Below are 26606 nucleotides of genomic sequence, written 5' to 3'. Positions count from 1 at the left end.
CTTTATTTCATTGTTCCACACAACTCTCATATTGTTAGTTTTTTTTTCTTTATTTCAACACTCATAGAAAAGTTCTTCAAATGTGGTGGTGTGACCGTGTGAGGTAAGTTCATGCATATAACCAAATAGTTGAGTGTTGCATATGATGAGCCCATGCATGCAAACAAACAGTCATGTGTATGTTTTTACTCAGCCAGGGTGGAGGTGCAGGCAACCAAATTGAGTGCAGGACCTAGAGCATATATTTACTCAATCAAACTCTACCAGGCCACATATGCAAAGAGGTCAAAATTGATGCAGGCAACCAAACAGGCTCCTGGTAAATCAATGGAGCCGTCGGTTATGTCACATAACTGTGTATGTGACATACACAGTTATTTACTACTCCCTCTGTTCTAAAATAAGTGTCTCAAACTTAATACAACTTTGTATTAAAGTTAGTACAAAGTTGAGACACTTATTTTGGGACGGAGGGCGTACATGACTGTGTATGTGAGTTAATATATGTCACATAATTGTGTATTTACATAACTTATGTGCCTCAGTTAATATATTTATTACCCTTTTGCGAAATAATTCGTTTACTTTTTGAGTTTGGTGTTTATTTACTATAGGGGGTATAATTCTGAGAAAAACATTAGATTGTCATTACAAAGAACCCAAAATAGGTTCTTTATTCTTACTTAAAATAATATTATAAATGATTCTGAAATAAAAAAACTCATATTCTTTGTAGATTATTTTGAATCCATTACATTTGAATATTAATTGATCCATATATAGTTTTTTTAGCAGCTTGGAACTACGTGAGCTTGTATCTAGCTCGGTCCCTGCAAGGTCTATTCTTAAGCAGCGACGCAAGCCATGCAACATTTGCAAGCAACCTTTGCTTCATCAACGCGTGCTTGTATCTTTTCCGCAAAAAAGAAAATGCATGCTCGTATCTGCTTTGGTGGCGGTTTAGGTTAATCCTGTGGCGAAGCCATGCAAAAACTATTTTTACAAGCAGTCTTTGCTTCACCAACAATAGACATTAGCATGTTAACAAGTTGGAAGTTTAAGGATTGCCAAAGGCTATGAAAGGTAGTTTCACCAAAAACACTAAAACTGATCTACCATGACTTTGTTTTTCATAGAATGGTACTATCATGGAGATCCTGATAGAAGTACGTAGAAAGATTTGATTGCGTGCAGTCCAGCGCTCCTAGTTTCTCATGCCTCAGTATAAATTAAAAGTAAACCAGACAGAAGCAATAACTTGTGGCTTTGAACAAACAACTACTTCAGCATATACACTGCAATCAATATGCCCCATTTACAGTACAAGCAAAAAAAAAGTTAACCGGCAACTACGGATTGATCAAAGGAAGCCAAAGCTGCTGAGGTTAAGACCAAATATGTGTAAGCATTTAGATATCAACAGGCTATGATGTCAGAAGACCAAACCTGTGTAAGCATTCACAAAATGGACAGTGCACCATTTACGCATAAACTTTGCTAGATGCAACAGAAGATAACACTATATGGATCATCATGTCTTACAGAGTAGGGTTACAGGTCAAAAACAAATAGGCTAATTAGAAATCTCTGAAGCTCATCTTAGGATCGTCGAGTCTCGAGTTCCCCCGCCTTCCCCTACCCCGGCCGCCTCTCCCTCGTCCCCTACCCCTACCTCTCCCCCTGCCTCTCCGCATAAAGAACGACTTCCCATGCTTCATCTCAACGAGGGAATGTAACAGCTCATCACACAAGATACAACCCTCATGCAAAGTAGCTCCATCTTCAAGAGGGGTGGCTTTCTTGTTGAAGTCGACTTCAATGATAGTTGACTCACATGTTGGGCATTTCTTATCTGTGGTGGTGATCTTATGAGCGGCATGTGGGAGTAGCACAACGCAGTTACACGTGTTGCAGAGAAGCCGCCATTTTGGTGCGCTAACTGGATCAAGAATCAGGGTACCGCTACACTCTGGACAGGCGCAAACTCCCTGAGTGATCATCGATTGCTTGCATGTCGGGTGCGGGCAAAGGAAGCACGGCATGCCAGCCCCTTTCCCAACCTTGCCGGTGTCATCAAGCTTGAGTGCACCGAAAAGTTTGTCGATGCCTTCGAATGGAGGACTATTGTAGCAACAGGGGCATAGTGGAAAAGATTTTGCATCAGGGCCCACCATTGAGAACAGAAGCAACTCAAAACCATCAAGGGGGCAAATAATTTCCTTGTAAAGCTGGAAAGGATAATATCATTAATCAACCAAGTATACATGAATTGATGCTTGGCAGAACAAAGCATAAAAGATAATGCACTTTTTACAATCATTACACATATCACAAAGGTCAATGCAGTAGGTATGTTCAACATGAAACGTGGTAAAAGAATGTTAGGCGTGACATACCGAAGTTTTGGACAGGAAATAAAGCAAAACAAATGGTAACAGAACGAATATAATATGGCAGTGAATAAGAAAAAAACTGAAAGCTGCAAAAACAGGACATCATGCTGAAAACTAAAATAACGACCACATAATCACACAGAAAAATGGGAATAGAATTTAGTAAAGTAACCACCTTAATAGAACCATTCTGGGGAAGATAATAGACCTCCTCACAAGTTACACAATACATCCTCATTGGCTGAGTGGAAATATATTTCATATACCGACCACATTTACCGCACTTGCTCAATAGACGCCCAGAGTCTGCCAGAGGTGAAAACTGTGCTTCGAACAAAGTATCCATGTTTTCAATCTGCAAGCAACACAGTTCATTATAAGAAACTAGGAGTAGAAGAAAAGCATCCATGTCAATCATTGTCATCATGTACAAAGGAATAGTTCAATAGTCAATTGTAAAGATGGATGTTATTAAAAAGCATTTACTAAGAATCTAAAATTTTATAGCAACTCAAACATGTCATGCCTTGCACTTGTGCTTTAACTAAAATTTGCCAACATTTTCTAGGTATGGCTTTAATGAGTTGCTCACTCAATGATTTGGAAATGCAAATGTAAATCGTAAAATAAGCAAAACTAACACGATGGAGTCGGTCTTTGCCACTCAAATGGTAATTCTCAATAAGTTGATATTTTCACTGTAACATAAGTTTTGGGACTCCATAGACCAAAATTATAAGGCATGACATTAGTAGGGGAACCGGGATTAATACCCTTTTCAGGCCGGGACCAAAGCCCTGTTTTCTACTAGTGTTACACTGGGAATGTTGACAGATTGTCAAGTGCCAATCTTTAAGGTGGCAAACGACCAGCTGTCCCTTAAAAACAATACACCACATATAAAACCATAATTTTAAATTAAAGTCTGAAACATTTGTTCTAACTTAACAATCTTATTATATTTATGAACGAACGGGCGTGAGCTCTGCCTAATTTCTTTATTTATAGAAGGTGAAAATAGAGTATGTACAAAGTGTCGCCGGCAAGTAAAGGCCCTGCTGAAGGCCGACCAAGCAACTGGAGAGGGAAAGCTAACTCACATGTACAAACGCTGAAACAGCCAAATGTAGCTAATAGGGACAACTAAGCACTTTGGCGTGCCCTCTCACACTATATCAGTAAATATTGGCTGTTAAAAACAAGTTAGGACACTGAAGATCGAACAGTACTTAGCAACACAATGAGAAGTAAATCTGTGGATCGTATGTTCCTCTGTTTAACTACATCAGCCAAATACAAGAAAGCATGGGTTTATGCTTGATGCGGCATTGGAAAAAGCTTAAGAACCCATTCAAGTCAATGAACATATATATTTTGGAAGATTATGCAAGTACGCTCAGGTGAAATATACAAGAATGCAATTCACAAGACATCAAAATCTCAGACTATTAACATAATCAACTACCTTCTTCACAAAATAAGAGTACTTTCTCATAAACTGTTGAAGGACATGTTGAATGACTTGAAGATGATCAGCTTTGCCTTTTGCAATTAGAGTAATCTGCTGCTCAATAAAACTTCGGATATCTGGCAGGCAGAGATCGGCATCAATACACTGATATCCTCTTATCAGGGTAGTTCCCAGGGCTGTTGGTACTAATCTTCTTCCAGAATTTACCTTCAATAAAGATGAGGAGTTGCATTTACTCATGTGTATATTTGCATATTTAAGCAGGCATGCAGCGTTGAAGTTCACTACCATAAGATGTCAAAACTGTCAGGAGAGAAAAGCCCTCAACTAACCTGGACATAATTACGCTCCGAAATGTTGTTTATATGGACAGGAATTGATGCGTCTGTGCCTATGCCATTCTTTTCCATGAGAGAGATCAATTCACTCTCACTAAGGTAATCAGGAGCCGTGGTGCTTCCCTTAGTAAAGAATAAATATCCGTCAGTAATCTCACATCCAAATAAAAAGCAAGCTCAGGTAAATGTGAGGCTGTGACAAACTCATAAGCTTTACCTCGTATATGTCAACCTTATGAATATTAATTGTGTCCCCTTTTTTAAATGTTGGGAGATTATTCTCACCCACAGCCAGCCATGGCATAATAGATGTAAATCCTTTGGAAGTGACTCGGTGGCCAACACAACGGAAAATCTCTCCACCTGAAGTGAACTCAACTGCAGTCCTGCAAACCATTTTTCCCAGAAAGGGAGATGTTAATCACTAATAGTTCCATCAATAATCAATAAAGCAAGAGCTGGATTGATATGTTTACATTACAATAGAACAAGACATAAATTTAGGTACGGGGATCAGGAATAATGCATGTGATGACCAATGGGACAACAATACATATAATTTAGCAATCAAATGCAAATCCGAATACTCGTGCACTACCTTGTATATCTACAATCATGACTGACAGTGCCAATAAAATGCTGGCATATGTACTGGTACAGCCTCCATGCATCAGTTTCCAAAGCTTCTTCTGGTGCTAGTCGCATTGGAGTAATCGGGGGATGGTCCCCAACATCATGACCTTGACGAGGCTTAACAAAACCAGCATCCATCAACGTTCGGACGTTATTGGACCACAAAGGATTATGTGCTAATGTAGAAAGTACACTTCTAAAATCAAATGACGCGGGATAGGCAGTGCTCTCTGTACGCGGATAACTGTATAAAGATAATTATTAGAGCTTTAGCAGGAAACTCAAAAAACAAACATAATCATTAACTGTACATCAGCACCTATTTATGCAATTTTCAGCTGTAGTAAAAAGATGGTTGTAAGTCAGATGACGATCTACTCTCATAAGTCGTAACTACAACAAGTTGACTACAGTAGGGGGCTCCCTTACAGTCTTTCTGTTAAGAAAAAACAAGTTGACTACAGATTTACAAATTTTCCAGATAAAATTTAAAACATTATCCTGTGTACTACATATGACATCGTAGAGAGTAGTGTAAGGCTGACCCTTAAATGACACCTAAAATAAAATAAGACCATGTCAGCATATATAAACTTGACATAAAAAGAGTTCATGCAGGAATAGTGGGTACAAGAAGGACAAGTCAGACCGCCTGTGAAATATTTTGACAGTTAATCATACTACTTATGTGATAATGCTAGCAGATAGAATGTATACGGTAAGTTGGTAAAACTTTTGCTAATTCTCAGTTTCCTGAAATTGTTGAAAATCTCAGTCACCCCATACTGCACAGGATTTAGCCCACAATTGCGCTCTTGGACGGTGTGCAACTTTAGATAAATGTTAGTGCAATATTTTTAGTTTAAGGTCATATATGGAATTACATGGAGGTGGAGAAGGTTGGATGTTGATCCAAAAGCTTACAGAAGTGACTGAGAGTTAAGAAACTTCAGGCTAATTATGAATAGACCCATATGTTAAATAGCTCATGCCGACTTCAAATTAACTAACATTTTCCATAGAAAAGGGAGAGTCATTTCTAAAACCTTATGTATCCTTGAATGTAAAGCCGCTCGGCCATATGCATGGCTGTCTGGGGTCCGATACCTAGCGCACTTGATGCAACCTGGGATAAGAGCAATATTAAGCACACTAAAACATGAAACTGATTCAATGATTGGAGAAACTCTATCTAAGCGTATCCTAGAACTAGAAGCCCATTTTATACTCAAACGGATGTCCTGGTGCCATTATGACATACTCCAACAGCATAATCTTGGTACTAGATTCCATTTAAAGGCCATATACATTAATATGAAATTGCAATATCAATACTAAGGTCCAAACAGAAGTGAGCAATGCATCATTCACAGGTAAGCACAAATGAACTTTGCAGGCAACAAAGTAAAATGGCAATCCATACAGACATCGTTATCCAATGAAGTTGTAACTTAAACATGGAAAAATACTGCCAGCCTTAGAACTATCGCACCTTAAGCAGATTCACCGTATTAAGACCAGGTGGGCGGGCTTTGCACTCTTCCTTCACTGATATATCTGTTATTTTTAGAGCTCCATCACTGGCTACCATCTTTTGGAACATTACAGTAACCTGTGAAATTGAATGATGAACATGCTGAGAATACTTAGAAGGATGAAGTCAAATCACTAAGGTAGGGGATCTTACATCGAAATCAAAAAGTTTCTTCCTGTCCCATTCTAGCTGTATTTCATCACCATCTTTGATAATGTAAGCTCTCAAAGACCAGAATTTCTCTGGTTTGAATGTGTTAATTTGCTGGTAGCGTTGTACACAGAATCCAAGCGTAGGTGTTTGACAGGGACCGTACCTAATTTAGAAGAAGAAAAACAATCATAAGACCAAATTCTCCAGGAGATTCTTAAAGCAGGGATTAATCAAAGCTTTAAGAAACAGAAAAATGAATGATAATTGCAATTCAAATCTCTCCCTGTAAACCAGATGAATCATTCAAACATCAAAAGCATAAACATCCGCACTTTCCAACATGAAAACGCCAGTGAAGGCATACTTACATTACTTGCACTATCAAATTTATAGAAAGTGTCAAAAGAAGAATATTTGGAAAGGTTGCAAAACTCAAGAGACCGAGCAAAAGGAACTTCCGGGAAAAGGTGATAAGCACTGACAATACAGATATTTAGATAAAAACCAGCAATGAGTATTTGAAGAATGTAGGTGGTACTTTCTTGTCAGAAAATTAATTCAATATGCAATTGGTTAACAAATTTATAGAGCTAAAGGGAGATAGAGAACTCACGAAATGACTCTTGAGTCGAGATTTCCATATTTTCCTTGAAAATATCGGGTCTGAAATCGAGTAAATGCTACTCCTACCTTCAAGTCTATTTCTTGCCGAGCATCCACCGCTAGTGCCTCGTCTTTGTTTGGCAACACAAGATTATCCATAGCATTTGATATGTCTTTCTCGGTAACAGATGAGAATCTAGCTCGAAATATTCTTTTGCCAACCTCATTCTCAGGAATCCCGGTGCAACTAATTACTGGAAAATACGATAGCATTGCTATTACATTAATAGGTTGTGAAAGAACCGAGCAAGCTGTGTACGCAAAAGTAATGAATGAAAATCACTCATATCAATTACATTACTCAGGAAAAGGTAAAATCTCGCATACACCAAATAATTTAGTTATAGATATTCACTGGGGAAAGAAAAATTATGTATAGCTTTGAGAAATTCAAAGCAATCTAACTAATCCAGCAGTTAACTTAGTTCAGCAGAGTATTTTGCCATCTGATAGTCTCTCTATCTTGGTCAAGTTGTTTGAACTTTGCTTTCTATTTCTAGAGTCCAGATCGTTTCTATCTCTATAGAGTCCAGATCATACAAAAATAAACTTCATGTAGAGCTCTTTGTGCAACAACCGAATTTCTAATACAGAACTAGATAGGATATAATGCACATATATTGCAGAACTGGAAATTATACCTTCAAAGCATATGTTTTCCCCTTCTCGGTCACAGTCAAGCCAAAGTACCAAATAGGTGCAGCCTCTAGCTTCCTGGGCTAGATGCCTGTGGATATGAGCCTTCAAGAGATACATATATCAGTTTGTATTTAAATATGGAAATGGGACTGTAACGATGGTGGTATTTGTGTATGTATAGTCAATTTGTCATAAAACTTAAGAAGAGGCATTTCAGTATTTCACCCACCATGTCCTTTACAAATTTATCCAAGTAATACAGCCGGGAGTTCTTTTGTGATAGGGCAGTAAATTTGTCAGTTTAGATTCTAGAAAGTAGAAACTAGGCATAGTGTCAAAACGTTCTTATATTTTGGGACGGAGAGAGTACATCAAAAAGCCAAGTAAACACTTATAGAGAAAAAGATGAAATAGGATGACTGAGGGTCAGCTAAACTGTGTAGTAGATCCACCATAGTACCATCTAAAGGTAGAGTAGAACTCGTGTATAAATGTACAATATATACGTAGAGAACTAACTGAAGTTGTTCTTACATAATTGAGATTGTTTGATTACTCCTGTGTCCTACTGTTAACTGAGTTGTATTCGCTAATTAGAGTTATAGAGTGCATTACCTTTGGGTTACTCTCGGATCTCAGAACTGGAGCGTTAAAAAGGTCCATCGGATCAGTCCCTTCCCAGTTCTGATATGCAGGTGGGAAATCAACACTGCAAAAGACGAGACATTGAGTAAAAAAATGGACACAAAAGAACTTATTGCCCAAGGTTAGAATTGTAGTGAGCAACTGCAATATTCATTCAGCAAAAGTGGAATAATTACTTATATATTTTGTTTAAGGTATCTATTTTGCAAATATGCAGTGGGTCCACCATGTGTTCATGTCTGTAACTGTAAGTATCAAGACTGACATGAAGAAAGCGTATGCACATCAATTCAAATGCATTGTGCAGTTAACAACTGGAATGGACTAGAGCTAGTGCATCAAGTGATGCAACTGTAATGAAGGATCTTGAAAGAATTGATGAAGAAATGCAGGACCTGAAGACATGTCCGATGACTGATGTCACTCTGAAGAATGCCTGAGAGCCCTGAAACATCCCATCAAACTCGTGAACATCGGTACTTCCCTTCCGCGTAGACATCTGCACAAATGTTGACGATTTTGAAATGTGTGATGAGAGTGAAATGCTAGAGCACCAAACGCCCATTTGCTTTTCATGATATAGCCCACATATGCAGTACAGTAGCAACTACCCAAAAGTGTATAGCCCTTCATCCCGGAAGTGATGAGTTGATCATTACACAAAATTTTGCACTAAGTTTGATTTGGATTTGCAGTGGGAGCATTAAGCAGCATCAGAAAGAAATGTTCCATCCATGTCAGTGCAACTAGTTCTATCAGCTCTCTACTAGCATGCCCTGAATCTCACTGGAGCTACTCTACAGTGACAACGACCGCGACTACTTGCAACATCGAGCCATTACGAGGACAAGCCGTTTCCTATAGGGGAAACCTGGGCTGCGACCAGACAAGCTATCTGCCTGGCTTCTCTGAACCAGAAACTTGTTGCCGTTAGGGCTCGGTCCTAATACACTGTCGCCGATTTCGAGTTAAAACCACAGCCAAATTAGTCGCCAGGGGGGCAAAAATATCACGGCCGTGGGAGGTTTGGGCGCGGGAGGGAGGGAGGAGGGAGACTTACGCGGCCGCCGGAGAGGGCGGAGGCGATGGAGAGCGCGATGCTGGGCTTCTCCGCGACCTGCAGCGACGGCGACCCGAGCGTGAGAAGGTCTGGAGAGTAGGGCTACCGCGGCCGCCATTAGCGACAGCGCGGTGGCTCGGTAAGCTACGCCGCGGCGGCGGCGGCGGCGGCGGCGGTGGGTGCTTACCATTAAAACCTTGGGCGCCATGGGGACGGAAGGAGAGAAAGAGGAAGAGGTTCGGCTCTGAGTGGGTCTAGCGGCCGAGCCCGTGTCCGTGTGGTACTGTGGTTGCGTTCGTGTCGTGTGTCGACCAATTGGCGGCCCTCACAGTAGTACCGCCGATACAGTAGCATTTTTTTTTCTGATTCCGAGAGTAAAATCTGTTTTAAACCTTGTAAAAATTTGAATTTGTAGAGATGGTTTAAATCAAACCCTAAACTTCATGAAACAAAATCAGCACCAACCGACAATTCATGGTCATTTACCTTTTGTCCATTTGCAAATAGGGATCGCTAACGTGGCCACAGTCGTCACGTCTATCTCATCGGCAACCATGAACCACATGTTCCCTCACACCATATCCCACATCTCCCCTGCTACCAACACACTTTCTTTAGTCATGCCCGTCCCTTCGCGCGCGCACATGAAGCTTGAGGAGGCCACCCCAACCAACACGCCGCTTCAGTTTGGAGCTCATTTGTGCCGGTCCTCCTTGCTGATGTTCTTCCAAGCTGCCTAGAGATCCATATTTGAAGCCACCGTGGCCATATGTTGGCACGGCACGACACGACACAGGGCCAAGTCGGCCCTTTCAACACAGTTTGGGGCCGTTTTGACCCATTTAGGGTTGTTTTGACCTTTGTGGTGGTTGTTTTGGCCTTTTTAACCTAAAAACAAAAGGCCCGGAAGACCGAAACAGCCCACAAGGTCAAAAATCGAGCCGGATCATCCCTTTTAGCATGCGTGTCAAGGCAATTCATGAGTCGAAACCTTTGGACCAGCATGACATGAGCCTTTTATAAAAGGGCCTACGTGGGTTAGTCATGCCAAGCCTTTTTATGGCTGGGTTGTGTCATGCCGCCCATATTGCCGCCCATATGGCCATGTTTGGATTAAACGCTTGTAATCCCCTCTCCCACACCGCCTCTCTGCATATGTATATATCCCTCTTGTACTTTGTACACATTGCAATGAAAATTACTAACGGGGAATCACCTGGTCATTGAGAAGCTTCACCTTAAGGGCATTGACACATCTACATGGCATACCAAGGACACCGTGAAGAATTGGTGGGTAAGCAGAACCAGCGTGGGCACATCTCATTGAAAAGTCATAGCTTTGCTTACCATGCTTATGGCTTGGACCATTTGGAATGAGCGTAACGCTAAGGTATTCCGCCACAAGAGCGCCTCTCCGGCAATCCTTCTCAACATCATCATGACCGAGGCAAACTTATGGATCACCGCAAGTGTGAAGAAATCAGGATCCGTTGTATCCAAGGTTATTTGTAACAAACTCTATCCTCCCTTAATTAATAGATTAGGCAAATCTTTTGCCTCCATTTCAAAAGAAAGTATATTAGCATGTGACAAGATGAGGATGATAGATATCAATATCTGTTGCTCATCTTGAGGGGAGTGTTGTGGTTGGAATGTGTTTATGTGTGTGGAGTAAAAGGCCCAACATGCATGTGCACTGAATATATATGTACTCTCCCTGCCTCACAATATAAGACGATTTTGCAAGCTATGGGACGGAGGGAGTATTATGTATGTCTTCCAAGGCAAGAAGAGAGAAGGATTTGGAGAGTTGCACACCAAAAATCGGGTATTTAAAATGGTGTTCAGGCTCATGTGCTCCGCATTGAATACTAAACCAGAAGAAGAAAACAGTAAAAAAATGTTTACTCTCAAGTGTCAACATGAGTGTCTTGTAAACTGTGTGCAAATTTTCACGAGGAAAAGACATCTATGGTGGTCTGCGAAAAAAATTAGCGTTCATAACCCTGAGTTTCAAAATGCTTCCCCCACCAAAAAATCTGTTAAAAATGTGTACTGTTATCGTCTATCCTGCACAACTACAAACTGAGATCAAAAATTGAAGGTCAGTATGATGACTGACATAATCACCATGGAAGACCCTTGGGCACAAAAACTTCTGGATGATTCAAGAGAACAATGAATTGATCTCTTATTGACAAAATGAATAAGCCATCAGTTACAAGATCATCAGCAGTTTTGAGTGAAGGAAAGAACAAGCCTAAGGTAATTCTATGAAACAGATTACACTGATCACTGTCCATTCATTAACAGGACGAATTTCCCCTAAAGAACACTCCTTAAGAATCAAGAGGGAAAATCCCACTCCCTAAAGAACACTCTTGAAGAAACAAGGAGGAAAAAATCAACTTATTTTTTAGCAGTGGCATGACTCTAGACTCCTTGTTTGGGCTACACAGAGAATGGCAGCTGGTAGAGGTAAGTGAAGCATATGTACAGAACCGGAGCAACTCCTTCCCTTCCTGGTTTATGTGAGATATCTAAAGGCTTCCCTGACCCCCATCTCCTAGACAGAACTGCAGTATTGATTGTACTCCTTTCTACAGGCCTCAGGGACAACGCATGCGGTACAAATCATGCACCTCCGCGCTTGCGAACTGCGCGTAGTCCTGTTGTTGTTGACGACTCGCCTCCTTCTTCTTAGAAGAACGCTTAGTCGGCGCTTCACTGGGCATGTTATTGCTTGGTGGAGTTAGTGTCACCGGTGGATTGATAGGTGGGGGCGCTGATGTTGCTGGGCAGCGATGTCGGACATTGATCATGTGCGTCTTGGTTGCAGTTGAGGTGCTACCAGTTATGTTTACCATAATAACAGCTTCCTTGTCCCTGGTGTCTTCGCACCACCAGTTTTGTGGTATCCCGTCGACAAATTCTTCTTGTGTGTAGAAGTCCTCATGGTGTATTGTAATATCCACGGTTTCTCCTGGTTTAATAAGACCGTTCGCTGGTAGGACCTGTCGTGCCATGGTAAATTACAAGTTGGTTATGGTATTCAGCATAAAGGCAAAGACAAATCGAGAATGCCAAAGAACCCGCACTTCAGAACTACTGTCTGCCCTCTGCCATGGTCAGTCAAACTTCCGCCGTGATTCAGTAATGACTAACGATTATTGATCTATATGGGCAAATGGCTACATAGTTTGTTTCTTATAATCTTTGCTAGAAATTATAAGGAGTAATAATCGATGAATCATATGGTTCCTATAGGTTGCCGCGAGAACCTACATATAGACTGAAGTTTCACATCATGGAGTCATCGATGGATCATATGGTTCCTATAGGTTACCTTTAGACTCCATGATGGTACAACATAAAAAGTTGGTCGAAAAATTTAGTTGCATCAAGTATAAAAAAAATAGTCATTCATACCTCAAGCCAAAGTGGAAAGCCAAATGATGCCCTTGGAATAATCTCTGGTTTAGTCCCGTCGTCCTTTTTGATCGACTGGCCTTCACATAGGATTTCAAAAGCTGCTTTGCTTGTTTCACAATTATTGGTAATTTGGAAAACAATATTCTCTTGATTTTCCAATATAATTTCCTCTGTGCTAACTGTGCTGTCAGGAACAAAACAAGACTCCTTAAGCATAGACCGCACTTCCTCATTCGATTCGATTATTTCTCCATACTCTTGTCTTCTTGTTAACTCATCTACTCGTGCAATATCAACGCTAAATGTGCACCTCACAGGTTTATGATCACTCTCTGTGACCTCCATGACAGCTACATACCTATTAAAACAGAGGTAAAACAATATGCATATGAGAGAAAGGAATGGTGGGATATCACAAGAAGAAATCAAGAAAAAGTGTTGTAGTAGCTGACGATGTAATTGCAGCAACTACAGGGCACTCTAGCGAGCATTCGGCTACTGATACAGCACGACTGTCGCGATATAGCACCCTATCACACCAAGCAGGTATCCGCTTCTTCTCACCCGAATCATACCCTACAAGGCAGTTGAATAAGAAGCTTAAGAACCAATGGTTTTATTTACTATGCGCTAATAAATTACAAAGCAATTAAGAAATATATATTTCTAAGTGAGCCAGTGGCAAGATCTGAGCAGAGTTTTTTTAAAAAAAATCATCGGTGAACAGAAAATAATTGATCAAATGCTTGTAGAATCAAAAGAGGCATACCTCCAAGACCTGGCGCGTGCTTTTGGAATTTGTAAGTCGGTGGGAATTTGATCAGACCTTCACGCATTCCTTGAAATACTTTTCCAGCTTTCATTTCTGCTCGAAGCTGATCCTTCTCTCTTAGCCAATCAAAGCTTCTTTGGGAAACCATGTCCCTTGCTTCATCATATGTGATACCATAAAGCCGGTAGTTGAAATCACCAAGAAAGACAACCATATCAGCATCAGCCAAGTCAGGCCTGACCTCATCAACTGGATTTCCATTAACCTGCCATTACCACAAAATCTGGACATTAGCATAATTCATCAGTATGGATATCCTGAAGGTTAGAGAACACGTACATTCACTGTTCTGTGCAATTGGACAGATGTAGCAGAAGCTGAAACAAAAGAAATCACAAGGGTTAGAGAAAGTACATTTTGGTGCTTGAAACAACATTATGCAATACTCCCTCCGTTCCACAATGTAGTGCATATAGATTTTTCTAAAAGTCAAACTTTATAAACTTTGACCAAGTTTGTAGAGAAAATCATATACATCTAGAATACCAAACACATGTGCTTAGATACATCACAAGACATACTTTCATATTATGTACATTTGGTATTGTAGATATAAATAGTTTTCTCTATAAACTTGGTCAAACTTTATAAAGTTTGACTTTGCAGAAAATCTATATGCGCTACATTATGGAACGGAGGGAGTACATATGTAACACCTAAAGTCCAATACAAAAATATATGGAAATTAAATAGGAAACGAACATGTGGATCCATGAGGTTTGTTGAAAGCCATTGTACGATAAATGTGATCGAAGTCAGCATTGCGCCTGGCAACAGCTTCCAGATGTGCAGCAAAATGATTGCTCACAAAACACATTTTACGATCGTAGACTCTTATTCTTAATCCTACACCACCCTGCAGAAGAATCACTTGTCATGACACAAGGAAAATAATTGGGGAGCATGACTTAGACACATGCAACAAAATATAAATCGGTGCAGTGATCAGTGATTTGAATGTGCTCCTGCATGCAAGTGTTTCTTCCTATTCAGAGAGGCTTGCTTATGAAATCGTAAATAGAATTTCATTTTCCCACATAATATATACCACAGAAGCCCTTTATCTTGTAAGGAGTATACAAAGAAAATATCCTCGAATATCTGGCGAGTACTCTACTGATTACTTTGTTCCAACTTTCATTCTTCATGTTTAGAAACATGTCATTATGGTAGTTGTACATAAGGACACAACCTTCAAAAATGGAGGCCACAACGAGGAACTTGAATGTCTGTACATATATACCATCATATACCTTATTGCCGATGGCACGTCCAAGACCACATGGAACTGCTGCAGCCTCAACATCACCGACATATGGCTTAAGACTTTTTCTTGCCCTTGAAAAGTTAATATTTTCCATATTATGTATATCACATGAGAACGGAAACTCAACAGGTTATCATTATGCGGCAAGAGAAATTTGATCGTAATTCTAAGAAACTAATTCATGACAGGCCCATACCATGCAGCAATAAGCAATGCAGCCAACTGCCTAGAACCAACTCGGTGGAATGATGTCCCCTCATCAAGTGCTTTGCCTATATTATCTATCCACCATTGACCATTGGCACTTCCCTCAAGTCCTACCTAAAACCATGAACAAGGGAAGTTCAGTAAAGCGTGTGACTCAGGGATACTTACACATAATGAAAGCAACAATATGAGCCATCACGGAGATCATAATTTTTAAATTTGAGAGAGAAAGTAAAACAATCAAAATAAGATAGACTTAACGAAAAGAATGATGCAGATGACATTTTGGTTCATTCAAGTGAATATCATAAAATTGGAAGTGTCCAAGAAAAACTGTAGTTGACATGAAACAATACATAAATCATGTCGCATTGATGATTGATAACCAAAAGCTTGGTTGCTGGGGAAAGCAACAACTAATGACTGAATTGTACAATATCAGGAAAAGATGAAACAGCAAAACCGTGATAAAATGGCTAAAACATGTTAGTAAGAGTATAATGAACAACATTACAACTTGGAACAGTATTGAAGTGTTCTTTTCGCATAAGAATGCTCGTAATTGCTTTAGAAAAAAAAAGCTGTCACAAAACTAATCTCCGGTGGTGAAAATTCAAGAGTTGAGAGTGATCTAAAGCACAAAAACGGAATCTAAAGGGAATAATCTCACTTCACAAGTAAATTGCTAAGATGGTGAGATTGGCAGGTTGAACCATATACTTCAAATTAACACTCCTAAAGCAGGATTAGTTGTTAATGTTCTTAGCTACCAATACATACTTGGACGCAGGCTTTAAATAATTGATTGATTGAACAGCAACAAAATGAATGACTGAAAGGGAGATAAAGTATCTCACAGTTTCTTTTGCTGCAGAAATTGCAAGAAAACCTGCACCCATCTCAACCTCTTGTAATCCAACAACAACTAACCCGACATCAGATGCTACGCTACCCAACCATGCTTTAAGTGACTCGGCAGTTGCTTTTCCCTGCGCTACATTCCAACTTCCAACCATTATGTTTATCTTTTCCATTCTAGTGTATGACAATTCTTTGTTAGCCAATTCAGTTCGCAAAACATCATCAAGAGGTCCAGGGGATGTCAGTGGCCATCCCCGGATACCGCCATGATGTGCCAGAGTGTAGATGTAAGAACCACCAATCGCCATCCTTATGACCGGGCAGCTATGTCCAGTCCATCCTGCGAGAAGGTTACCATCGACATCCATGACTTGAACAGTACCACTGGCGTAGCCGACCCACACCCTATCTCCGAGTGCCTTTATGCACTGCACAGAAGAAGTATGATGCTGGAACTCCTGCATTCGGTTCCCATTTCCATCCCACTGGATAATGCAACCATTTGTGCATCCAGACCAAATTGCCCCATCATCTGCTTGAGCCACTGCTCCTGTTCTCCGGTTATCTTCGACAAATGTCCCCTTTGTTGCAACCCTGCGCACCGCGTCGGCTGCTCCCATTAAGGCATTCCTAGATTTCTGGAAGAAGTTCAAAGAGCCTCCCGACTTGTCCTTCTTAGATGGTTTTACTTTGACCTCTACTTCCTCCATGGGTTGCTCTGGCATGACCGGTGTATCTAGCCGAGCCGACTCAACTTGGCCATCCATTCCAAATACTTTCAGCAGCTCCCTTGTACGAGCATCCCTGAGGCACACATTTCAGTACAATCTACAAGTTAAAGCAGCTACCTGGCAAAGACGGTAATCTAATCTAAACACAACATTTCATTAGTATTTCTGAAGGCATACCAGAGAGCAAATGTCATGCTTGTCAGGGTCCAAACCTTGGCCCGAGAATGATCGGCAAGCATGTACTTAACATCAGATGCAGGGAGAGAGCATACGTTGCCAACTGTGCAATGGTTCCTGAGGTCAATGTACGCCCTCTCCACCAACAATGCAGCCATGTGCCTCTCTTCCGGTGACAGCGAGAGGGACTTGGCAATGGCGTCGTATGGCCATGCCTTTATGACTCCACCCTCTGAGCCCGACCATATCTCACCTGTCAGATTCAAACAGCGAGAGGGACTCTTCACATTTGGCAAGCACATACAAGAGAAATGCATTGTCACAATATGAGGAGATGATAGATAGATGGCATGCTGCTCACCATACGAGGTGATGGCCATGGAGAGCACCGGCGTGCGGCCGTAGGCCTGCCACGTGAGGGCTTCCCTGAACACGGGGGCGCTGTTGGGTCCACCGTGTGCGCTTCCCCCAACGCTCCCTTCGCCGCCTGAACCAGGAGGCGGAGGCGCGGGCGCCGTGGCGGCCGTCTCGAGGTCCATGCGCCACGAGCGGATCCTCCCGTCCTTGTGCCCCGTCCACAGCAGGCCGTTGGCCCTGTCCATGGCGACGCAGAGCGCGGGCGGCGCGGGCACGCCCTCGCGGAAGGGCGCGCTCTCCTCGTCGCCGCGGCGCGCGCCAGCGCCCCACCCGGCGAACACCTCGTCGAGCGCCCACACCCGGATCCCGGACTCGGCCCCGGCCCAGAGCTGGCGGCGCTGCGGATCGGAGGCGAGCGTGCGGAGGAAGGAGCCGGCCTGCGTCTCCCGGAGCGGGTGGGGCCGCACCTCGAGCGGGGGAGGGCGGTGCGGGTGCATTGCCGCGCGGAGCGGCACGCGGAAGATGCCCTTGCCGCCGCCCGCGCCGACGAACTCCGGGAGGGTGCCGGCGCCGCCGCCGTACTCGGACATGGCGCGCTCGAGCGTCATGGAGCCGTCGCTGGCGCCGCCGACGGAGCGGCGGGAGCTGGGGCCGGAGGAGTAGGAGGCGCTGGGGTGGTGGTGGTGCTGCTGCTGCGGCGGGAGCGGCGGGTGGTATCCCGCGGGGACGCCGGCGGAGGGGTCGTGGTGCGCGTAGGAGAGGGAGTGGGAGGCCGGGAGGACGTGGTCGTCGTCGAGGCTGAGGTTGCGGAGCGCGGCGCGGCGCGCGGACGCGGTGTCCCCGCGCGACAGCGGCTGGCTGTAGGAGATGCCCCTCCGCTGCGGCGGCCGCGACGAGGCGGCGGCCAGCTCCTTGAGCGCCTCGTCGTCGGGCTCCATGGGTGTGATCGCGCCCCCGCCACCGACGGCCGGTCGATCTGATGTGCGTGCGTGCGCGCGGCCTGATCGGTGAGTGGTCCTGGGGCTGGGCGTGGGAATGGGAGCGGGAGGGATAAGATGGAAATGGTCAAGATGGCGAGGCGAGGGAGGAGGGCGCGGCGAGGGAGGCGCGGGAGAGGGAGTGGTCGGGGCTCCGACGCCGTCGGAGACGGAGGCCAAGGGGGGCGCGTGTCGCGTGCTCCTGTCTGCGGACCGGGCCCCACTGTCAGCGCCCAAGGCTATTTTTTCACTCTTTTCATCATTTCTCTTCTCCTTGCATGAAATTTCCTTCAATTTCAGCCACCTAAATTAGTACTGCTACAAGATTAGTTACTATCTAACACTCAGCCAAGCAATGTTATTGGGTACTATGTTCTTTTGTGTTTAGGGTATTACGTTTGAGGTTCTAATTATGTTTCAAATGTGATTAATTAGTCCTAATAATTTGAAACAACCTAGTCCCAGTTATTTACAGACCTAACCTACTACCAGGCGAGTCCGAGCGCCCCTTCTCCCTCCGCCTGTCTCTGCAACGACGAGAGGGACGGGCACCTCAGGTCTTCGGTCTGATGGTGGTAAGGTTAGAATAAATTTAGCATTGTCACCATTCGATGGCGATGAGGCAATGTTTTGTCGCCGTCAACGTGGAATAAGGTATCCCAGTCTCGCCCTCATTCCAGTGATGCTTCTTCATATAATCGAAAGGTGTGTAAAAGATGTTGTGTCCCGAATCTGGTTCTTTAGGTTTGCTTTTTTTTTCCTATAGGTTTGTCTCGATCGCACTATCCTACACAGGGAAAAATGTGGTTGTACATCTTGGTCATCTGGCTCCAGTTCCGATCTATAATGGTTGGCAAGCCTCGGTCCTATTGGGGAGCGTAGGAGATTTGTGCTCTTCGACTCCGTCTGGTCAGAACTGAGGCGTTCTGCAGGCCTTGTCTTGAGTTTTCTTCTCTAGGGCGGCGATTTTTTATGCAGGTTGCGGCCACCTGTGTCTTATGGTCTACAAGGACAATTTTACGGCCGCTACTTTTGCAAGATCCTAGGGTTAAACAAGTTTTTTCTGCTAAGACACGGGGCAGAGGCGACGACAAGCTTTGCTTGAGGCGCGTCGTCGATGAAGGCAAGAGAACGATACATTGCCACATATATTCTACTCTTGACAGCGTACGATTTAGGGTGCCGACGATGCTCAATGTATTCACATCAGAAGGTGCGACAAGGGGGTGTGGCTATGCGGACCAAGGGGATGGAGACGCGGTGATGAAGGCCCGACCCCCATCCCTTGAGCAGCGACATACGACCGACCGAAGGGGGGACCCTTGTTCCTCTTTTTTTATGGGAGCATGACCGGTTCGTTCTCTCAAGAGGCAACCTCCTCTGTCCGGGAGGGAAATAATGAATCGATATCCACTAACAAGTGGCAAAGGGGGGTAAATACTCCCAACTTCTAGGGAACATAGCAAAATGGTTAGTTGTGAAGTTGGAAAATTGGGGTGATCCGGAAGCCAAAAATACACTACCAAGTTCTAGGTTTTTCACCGCCGCCCGATTCGAGCTCCCCTCCCCCCTCCCCCCGGCGCCACCAGATCCCCACACAGACCCGCTGCCACGCCGCCGCCGCGTTTCTACGGCTCGATTCGAGCTTATCGTGCCGCTACGCCGCTGCCAATCCGCCACCCAATTCGAGCTCCCGCCACCGGCCATTTGAGCTCCCTGCCCGCCACATTTGACGCTAGACGCTCAGGCGCTGCACCGCTCCTCGCCGCTCAGCCACTGACGCTCCTCTCGAAGCTCGGTCGTCACCGCTCGATCTATAGTCGTGTCGCCGCCATGTCGCTAAAGAAAATCCCGAAGAGTAAGACCGGATTCTTCGGGGTGCAGAAAAAGCCGTTTGGAAACTTCAGCATGGAGTTCCAGTGCGATGGCTATCGCTGCTGGATCGACAGGTTCAACTCCATCACATGGTCCTGCGTGCATATGACATTGCCACGCGACGCTTTGGCTGACAGAGGCACAAGATGAACTTCCCAGAGATCGAGACTCAGGCGGGCATGGAGCTAATTGGGCCGAAGAATATTAACATTTGGCAGATGAAAACGAGAAGGAGGAGGAGGAGAAGCAGAGGCCGGTAATTCTCTTTGCTCTCGGCGATATTCATGAGGCGACAATGACGAGGTTCGCGCAGGAGCATCCAGAGTATGTCCAGGCCGAGCACGAGTTCTTCTGAAAGCGCAAGGCCAAGCAAAAGAAGAAGAGGATGAAGAAGAAGGAGGAGACCAGCCCCTCGGCAATGATCACCGTCGAGTCTGACTCAAGAAGCATGATAGTTGGGGAGCCGGATCCCCTGACGTACGGCCACCTTACGTTAGGTCATTGACGCGTGCGTCCAGATCCACACGTCAGTGTGTGGACCGTACGTCAGAGGAGCCGTGTCCAAGGCAGAAAGAAACCATTGCTACCTAGGTATGCCGTCGCGAATATATATCAGTACACTGCACAAGGTTGTTTCGGCGAGAAGCGTACCTTGTGCAACGGCTTGCTATACTTCATGTAGGAGTGAGCCTATTGTTTTGTAAGCCAAAAGTCATCTTCTGCTCCCGAGCTCATTTGAGCTTGGGATGGACAAAAATATTGAAATATTTTTGGTGTAAATACTGACAAAAGTTTTACGTGCTCGCAAAATTTCATGTTGAAAAGACATTTTTGGAAATCATGGCAAAAGAAACAAAATCAACACTCCAAAATACTTTTGAAAATAACATTTTTGAAGAATCGATTTTTCTTACCGCGGATTTTAACAATGTGATATGAAGATGAATTTTTGTGAGCATGTAATTTTTTTGTCAATGTTTGTACAAAAAAATCAGAACCTTTTGATTTGTTCTTTTTTTGGACTTTACTGTTCATTTGAGCTCATTTGAGCTCGGGCTCAGAAACTCCATATCCATTGTAAGCAGCTTTTTTATATAGAAAGTCATATTACGAGTGGGCTTGCATTTTAGTTTTTTCTTGTGCAAGCTATGCTTCTATTAATTAAATTCACAACAATAGCTGCTATCCTTGTTTTAGGTTCTGTCAATGGCCGACTGAGATGTCTCTACTGTCTCATCACCTCGATGATATTTTCACACACACACACACACACACATTCAGCTTATCATGTTTTCTCTAAACAATATTTCTTCAAAACAAAATCTAAAATCATTTATGACCTAGTGTCTATTTGCAAAAATTGTTTCTAAACATTAAATTATTTGTTAGCTATTCCCGCAATAATGTATTGGGTATCATCTAACAACCCACACCACGACAAAGGAATTGCTTCATACTCCCTCCGTCCGAAAAAATTTGTCCCTCAAATAAATGTATCTAGCATCAAGTTAATGCTAGATACATCCATTTAAAAAACAAGATTGGGACAAGTTTTTCCGAACGGAGGAAGTACAAGCAATACGTCTTAGGGATGCAAGAGTGGGTCCCACCAAGCCCGTAAAAACATGAAAAAATTATGTGGTAACGATAGGTGGTGCAACACATTGCGCCAACCTTGTCTCCCAGCGAGTTGTTGGGTTTTTCTTCTACACGTGGGTGGGAGGATTGGTACATGCTTTCTTTTGCTATATATCTAATTTTCCAAAATGAACTATCTCTTAATCGAACTCAAATTACAAACTGTTTTCACTGTTGTGTCTGTTGTGTCAAGAGCTTCAAAACTAGATCTTATATTAATAGATTTTAATATATTTTTCTTAGGCTTAACTTATACTCCCAACTATATTTGGACCAGTATCACGTCCCCGCCCCTGCTAGGGTCCTCCTGAAGGTGCAACTATCCCTGAGTGGTTTTGGTAATTCCTAACAACATATAGCTCATTGAGTTAACATTATTCCAAGATTAATATTTCAGGAAAAGCTCAATGAATGGCATGGCATAGATGAGGAAAGTGGACCCCTCAAAATACTAAGGACAAAAAAAATGGCTCAAGATCAAAGCTCAAGACTCTACATTTTATATTTTAGTGATCCAAGATCACATTGAGTCTTTAGGAAAAGCCAATACTATCAAGGAGGGATGAGGTGTTGCTTGATGAGGTTCTTGCTTCATAGTGCTTAGTGATATGCTCCAAAAACATCAACTACCTTCCCACATCCATATATGACCTAAACCAAAAGTCAAACTCGGCCCCACCGATTCTTTCTATCCTGCGCCACCGAGTTCAGATGTCATAGCCACTTCCACAAACCCTAGACAAATCGGTCTCACCGATAGGGATCTCGGTCACACCGAGATGGGGTTGTAATCTCTCTGTTTTCCTTCGTAACATTTCGGTACTACCGAGATGAGTGACCGATCCCACCGAGATTGCAATGTAAACTCTTTGTTTCCTTTTGTAACATTTCGGTCCCACCAAAATGAGCAAATCGGTCCCACCGAGTTTACCCGACCAACTCTCTGGTTAGCTTATTACCAAAATCGGTCCCACCGAGTTTGTGTAAGCGGTCACACCGAGATTACGTTATGCCCTAACCCTAACCATATCGGTCCTACCGAGTTGCATCTCGGTCCCACCGAAAATCCTAACGGTCACTAGGTTTGCTAAATCGGTCCGACCGAGTTTCTCAATTCGGTCTCACCGAGATTGGTAAATTGTGTGTAACGATTAGTTTTTGTGTGGAGGCTATATATACCCCTCCACCCACTCTTCATTCGTGGAGAGAGCCATCAGAACATACCTACACTTCCAATACACATTTTCTGAGAGAGAACCACCTACTCATGTGTTGAGGCCAAGATATTCCATTCCCACCATATGAATCTTGATCTCTAGCCTTCCCCAAGTTGCTTTCCACTCAAATATTCTTTCCACCAAATCCATATCCTGTGAGAGAGAGAGTTGAGTGTTGGGGAGACTATCATTTGAAGCACAAGAGCAAGGAGTTCATCATCAACACACCATTTGTTACTTCTTGGAGAGTGGTGTCTCCTAGATTGGCTAGGTGTCACTTGGGAGCCTCCGACAAGATTGTGGAGTTGAACCAAGCAGTTTGTAAGGGAAAGGAGATCGCCTACTTCGTGAAGATCTACCGCTAGTGAGGCAAGTCCTTCGTGGGCGATGGCCATGATGGGATAGACAAGGTTGCTTCTTCGTGGACCCTTCGTGGGTGGAGCCCTCCGTGGACTCGCGCAACCGTTACCCTTCGTGGGTTGAAGTCTCCATCAACGTGGATGTATAATAGCACCACCTATCGGAACCACGACAAAAACATCCGTGTCTTCAATTGCGTTTGAATTCTCCAAACCCTTCCCTTTACATTCTTGCAAGTTGCATGCTTTACTTTCCGCTGCTCATAGACTCTTTGCATACTTGCTTGAATTGTGTTAAGATTGCTTGACTTGTGCTAAGATAACTAAAATCTGCCAAAGACTAAAATTGGGAAAAGGATAGATTTTTAATTGGTCAAGTAGTCTAATCACCCCCCTTCTAGACATACTTTCGATCCTACACCCCCCCTGCCGCCGCCGCCCGCCCGCCCAGCGCGGCGCCCCGCTCCCCTGCTCCCGCTCCCCCGCTCGCCCGGCGCGGTGCCCAGCTCCCCTTCTCCCTCCCCTGCTCCCGCCGCCACCGCCTGCCCAGCGCGGGCTCCCCGCCCCCCTCTCTTCCCTCCTTCTCGTCCCGCCGCCTCCGCCGTCTCCCCGGGAGGCGGCCGGGACGGTGTGCGACCCCCTTCCGCCATGTCCGCCCCTCTTCGTCCCTTCCCCCGCCGCCGCCTGCGGTCGCCCCCGGATCTGGCCGGGTGGTGTCGGCGGCGGCGGGCCATCCCTTATCCGTGCGCGCTCCTCCTTCCCGGGGTGGGGGAGGCGGCGGTGATGCTCGGCCATGGCGGTCCGGCGTCATGGTGCGGAGGCCGGCATCGCTCGCCGTGGTGGTGCCGCTTCTTGGTGGTGGGGCGGTCCGGTGGTGCTGGTCGGCCGGTGGCGTGTCCCCGGTCCAGATCTGGGGCCGTAGGGTCCCTTCTGGGTCCTTGCGGGTCGGCTCCAGCGTGACCGTGATGCCCTCTATATGGGGAGGCAGAGGTGCGGCTTGGACTGCGACAATGTCGACGACGGCATGCCAGCTGCTGCGCGGAGGCGGGAGCTGTCCGGGCCTTTGAGGGCCCGGCCAGGCCTGTGGGGCCACAGGCCCGGTAGGCTCCTGCTATGGCATCCGGTCGGCTACCATCGTGGATGGTGGAGGTGGGGCCCTCCTGTATGCCGACGGTGCCGCTGCACTAGTCCCGGCTCCTCTTCTTTGTTGTGAAGACCATCTTCGCGGTGCTGTGATGAGACAGCGTGGGAAGCTTCGTGTCCGTGTTGGCGCAGGGTGGTGGTCGGTTTGGTGGCGAGCTCCGAAGTGCCTTAGGTAGAGGCTGGGATTGGGAGAAATCCCTGTTGGCTTGGCCGACACCAACGCGGTGGCGCCTGAGGGTGCCGCAGGACCTTCCTGGAGGGCGTCGGGGCTACCCTTCCTCTCTCCTCGCCGTGTACCGGCGGAAACCCTTGGCAGCAGCGTCGTCATTGTCACGTTCCTTCTTGGAGGTGTTGATTGGTATCGCCGCTTCGGAGTCTCGGAGCTTGGTGGGCAATCTCCGGTGAACGCAGCGGTCATGAGGCTTTGTCGTTTTTGTCGAGCTGCTGTTATCGGCATTTGTTTCTTTTCTTTTTCTCTTTCATTTCTTTTGGGCGTGATTATGTTGCTTCCGCTCTAGCTCCTATCGTTGGTTGTATCGGATGGTTACTTTGTAATACAAAGCGGGGAAACCCTTTTTCTTAACTATATTTAGACTTGTACTCCCCATGCCACAAACTTGTACTTCACGTGTAACATACTTCTACTCCCTATGTGGTAATGTACTTCTCGGGGTTGTAATTTGTACTCCTAGTGGAGTGCAACCTGAACTACCCGCATCACACAACCTGTACTTCCGACGGTATACTCCCTATGTGTTCAACACGTACTATCTACTTAATGCACTTTTTTTGCGGGTTATCTACTTAATGCATTTGTACTCACACGTTGTGTGAGAAACCCAAGGAAGTATTAGAGAGAGAAATATTTGTTAACCCCAATAGAAAAAATCAGACACAAAATGAAAAACAAACAAAAAGCACCAGTCTCCCCATACCGACAACCTCCACGCCTGTATCCCTCATGTGCCTCTGGGCGCCACTTCCTAGGCTTCTATCGTGTGCCATGCATCACATACTTGGGTCATCGTGCACCCGAGAGGTGCCCCATCTATGGGGGTTACCTCCTAAAAGAAAGAAAATAGTTAACGTGTCTGTATACTTTTTTTGCCAACTCAGCCTGACAGTTGAGACCTCCCTGTCATAAATCGCATCAATCGGCAGTTATGGGGCCATCAATGTTTTAGAGTCATGGGTGGTTCTTCATTACCTAAACGAATTGTGATGGTTTTTGGTTATTTTTTACGCAGATATGATAATTTTATGTGATTAACTCAATTATCCCGGTCACGGCCATCTGAAACAAGAGGGGTAAGTCTGGGTCTGAGTTAACCAAGTCGTTCGGCGCGTACCCCTTGGCTGAGCTCTAGCGAGTCAAAGGCGGCTAGGGCTGCACGCCTCCTGCCGGCCCCGCCGCAGGTGTATTCGTCTGTTGTGGCCTTAGGCCATGGATATGTGGTGGATCTGGTCATTACCGGCGGGAGGGCTCCAGCTCTGTTCTTAGGTGCGTAGAATGCGAGGTCGTGGAGGCTCTTTGAAGATGGAATAATGTTCTCCCCGCCCGCCCTCTGTCCCGACGGTACGTCTAGCCTCGTTGGAGGGCGTGTGGAGGTGTGTCTCCAGCGGATCCTCGTGGAATTCGGTCGGTGTTTGTCTTCAGTGGATCCGCTTGAATCCAGTCTTCGTTCGTCTGCCTGTGTACCTGCAAGTTGAATCCTTCCGATCTATACTTCTCTTAATCAGCGGTGGTTGCTGTTCTAGTGCGCTAGTCCCAGTGGCGGATCCAGGAATTTAAAATTGGGTGTTCAAAAAAATTCACGCTAACAGAGGAGCCAATTCGTTCACAGCAACACAAATTGTTCAGTAGCAACAACATCTATATCAATAAAAGCAGAAGCAAGCAACTAAAAGACAACAGATGAGTCAATTCTGGATCCGCCTTAACAGAGGAGCCAATTCGTTCACAGCAACAGCAATACAGATTAAGGAAATTACAAAATAGATAAG

At 44.6% G+C, this 26606-nt stretch overlaps 3 protein-coding genes across 3 annotated transcripts; 1 reads left to right on the top strand and 2 right to left on the bottom strand.

Annotated features, from left to right (window-relative positions):
* Window positions 1-1466: 1466 nt before the first annotated feature.
* Window positions 1467-9859, bottom strand: LOC125509898 (DNA topoisomerase, type IA, core). Its single transcript, XM_048674926.2, has 15 exons — window positions 9717-9859; window positions 9530-9586; window positions 8865-8968; window positions 8440-8533; window positions 7827-7926; window positions 7136-7379; window positions 6523-6685; window positions 6328-6447; window positions 5882-5961; window positions 4801-5079; window positions 4420-4588; window positions 4197-4325; window positions 3859-4071; window positions 2569-2748; window positions 1467-2228 (listed from the first exon to the last, which is right to left on the bottom strand). Exons 1-15 carry the CDS (start codon window positions 9735-9737, stop codon window positions 1578-1580), a joined length of 2604 nt encoding a protein of 867 aa, XP_048530883.2. The 5' UTR covers window positions 9738-9859; the 3' UTR covers window positions 1467-1577.
* A 1836-nt stretch (window positions 9860-11695) lies between these two features.
* On the bottom strand, window positions 11696-18596 carry LOC125509896 (type I inositol polyphosphate 5-phosphatase 13-like). The gene is made up of 11 exons (XM_048674924.2): window positions 17398-18596; window positions 17037-17289; window positions 16125-16932; window positions 15257-15381; window positions 15047-15131; window positions 14496-14649; window positions 14073-14110; window positions 13731-13998; window positions 13414-13537; window positions 12959-13319; window positions 11696-12543 (listed from the first exon to the last, which is right to left on the bottom strand). Exons 1-11 carry the CDS (start codon window positions 18329-18331, stop codon window positions 12139-12141), a joined length of 3555 nt encoding a protein of 1184 aa, XP_048530881.2. The 5' UTR covers window positions 18332-18596; the 3' UTR covers window positions 11696-12138.
* A 1607-nt stretch (window positions 18597-20203) lies between these two features.
* Window positions 20204-20600, top strand: LOC147972062 (uncharacterized). Its single transcript, XM_087524216.1, has 2 exons — window positions 20204-20384; window positions 20464-20600. The coding sequence occupies exons 1-2, from the start codon at window positions 20204-20206 to the stop codon at window positions 20598-20600; spliced, it is 318 nt and encodes a 105-aa protein (XP_087380342.1).
* The last annotated feature ends 6006 nt before the right edge of the window (window positions 20601-26606 follow it).

The sequence above is a fragment of the Triticum urartu genome, chromosome 5A, assembly GCF_056163025.1.
Source record: "Triticum urartu cultivar PI428250 chromosome 5A, HENAU_Tu73, whole genome shotgun sequence".
Lineage (NCBI taxonomy): Eukaryota > Viridiplantae > Streptophyta > Magnoliopsida > Poales > Poaceae > Triticum > Triticum urartu.
Note: the sequence above shows the minus strand (reverse complement) of the source record. Positions and strands in the feature narration are given on the sequence as shown.

Coding starts and splice junctions, on each gene's coding strand:
- LOC125509896 (XM_048674924.2), bottom strand. CDS start 18,331: ATGGAGCCCGACGACGAGGCGCTCAAGGAGCTGGCCGCCGCCTCGTCG. Junction 15,382..16,124: donor TTTCTGCAGCAAAAGAAACT/GTGAGATACTTT, acceptor TCATGGTTTTAG/GTAGGACTTGAGGGAAGTGC. Junction 13,538..13,730: donor GCACGCGCCAGGTCTTGGAG/GTATGCCTCTTT, acceptor ACTGCCTTGTAG/GGTATGATTCGGGTGAGAAG.
- LOC125509898 (XM_048674926.2), bottom strand. CDS start 9,737: ATGGCGCCCAAGGTTTTAATG. Junction 5,962..6,327: donor ATACGGTGAATCTGCTTAAG/GTGCGATAGTTC, acceptor CTCTTATCCCAG/GTTGCATCAAGTGCGCTAGG. Junction 5,080..5,881: donor TACATTCAAGGATACATAAG/GTTTTAGAAATG, acceptor ATCTTTATACAG/TTATCCGCGTACAGAGAGCA.
- LOC147972062 (XM_087524216.1), top strand. CDS start 20,204: ATGTCGCTAAAGAAAATCCCGAAGAGTAAGACCGGATTCTTCGGGGTG. Junction 20,385..20,463: donor CGACGCTTTGGCTGACAGAG/GCACAAGATGAA, acceptor AACATTTGGCAG/ATGAAAACGAGAAGGAGGAG.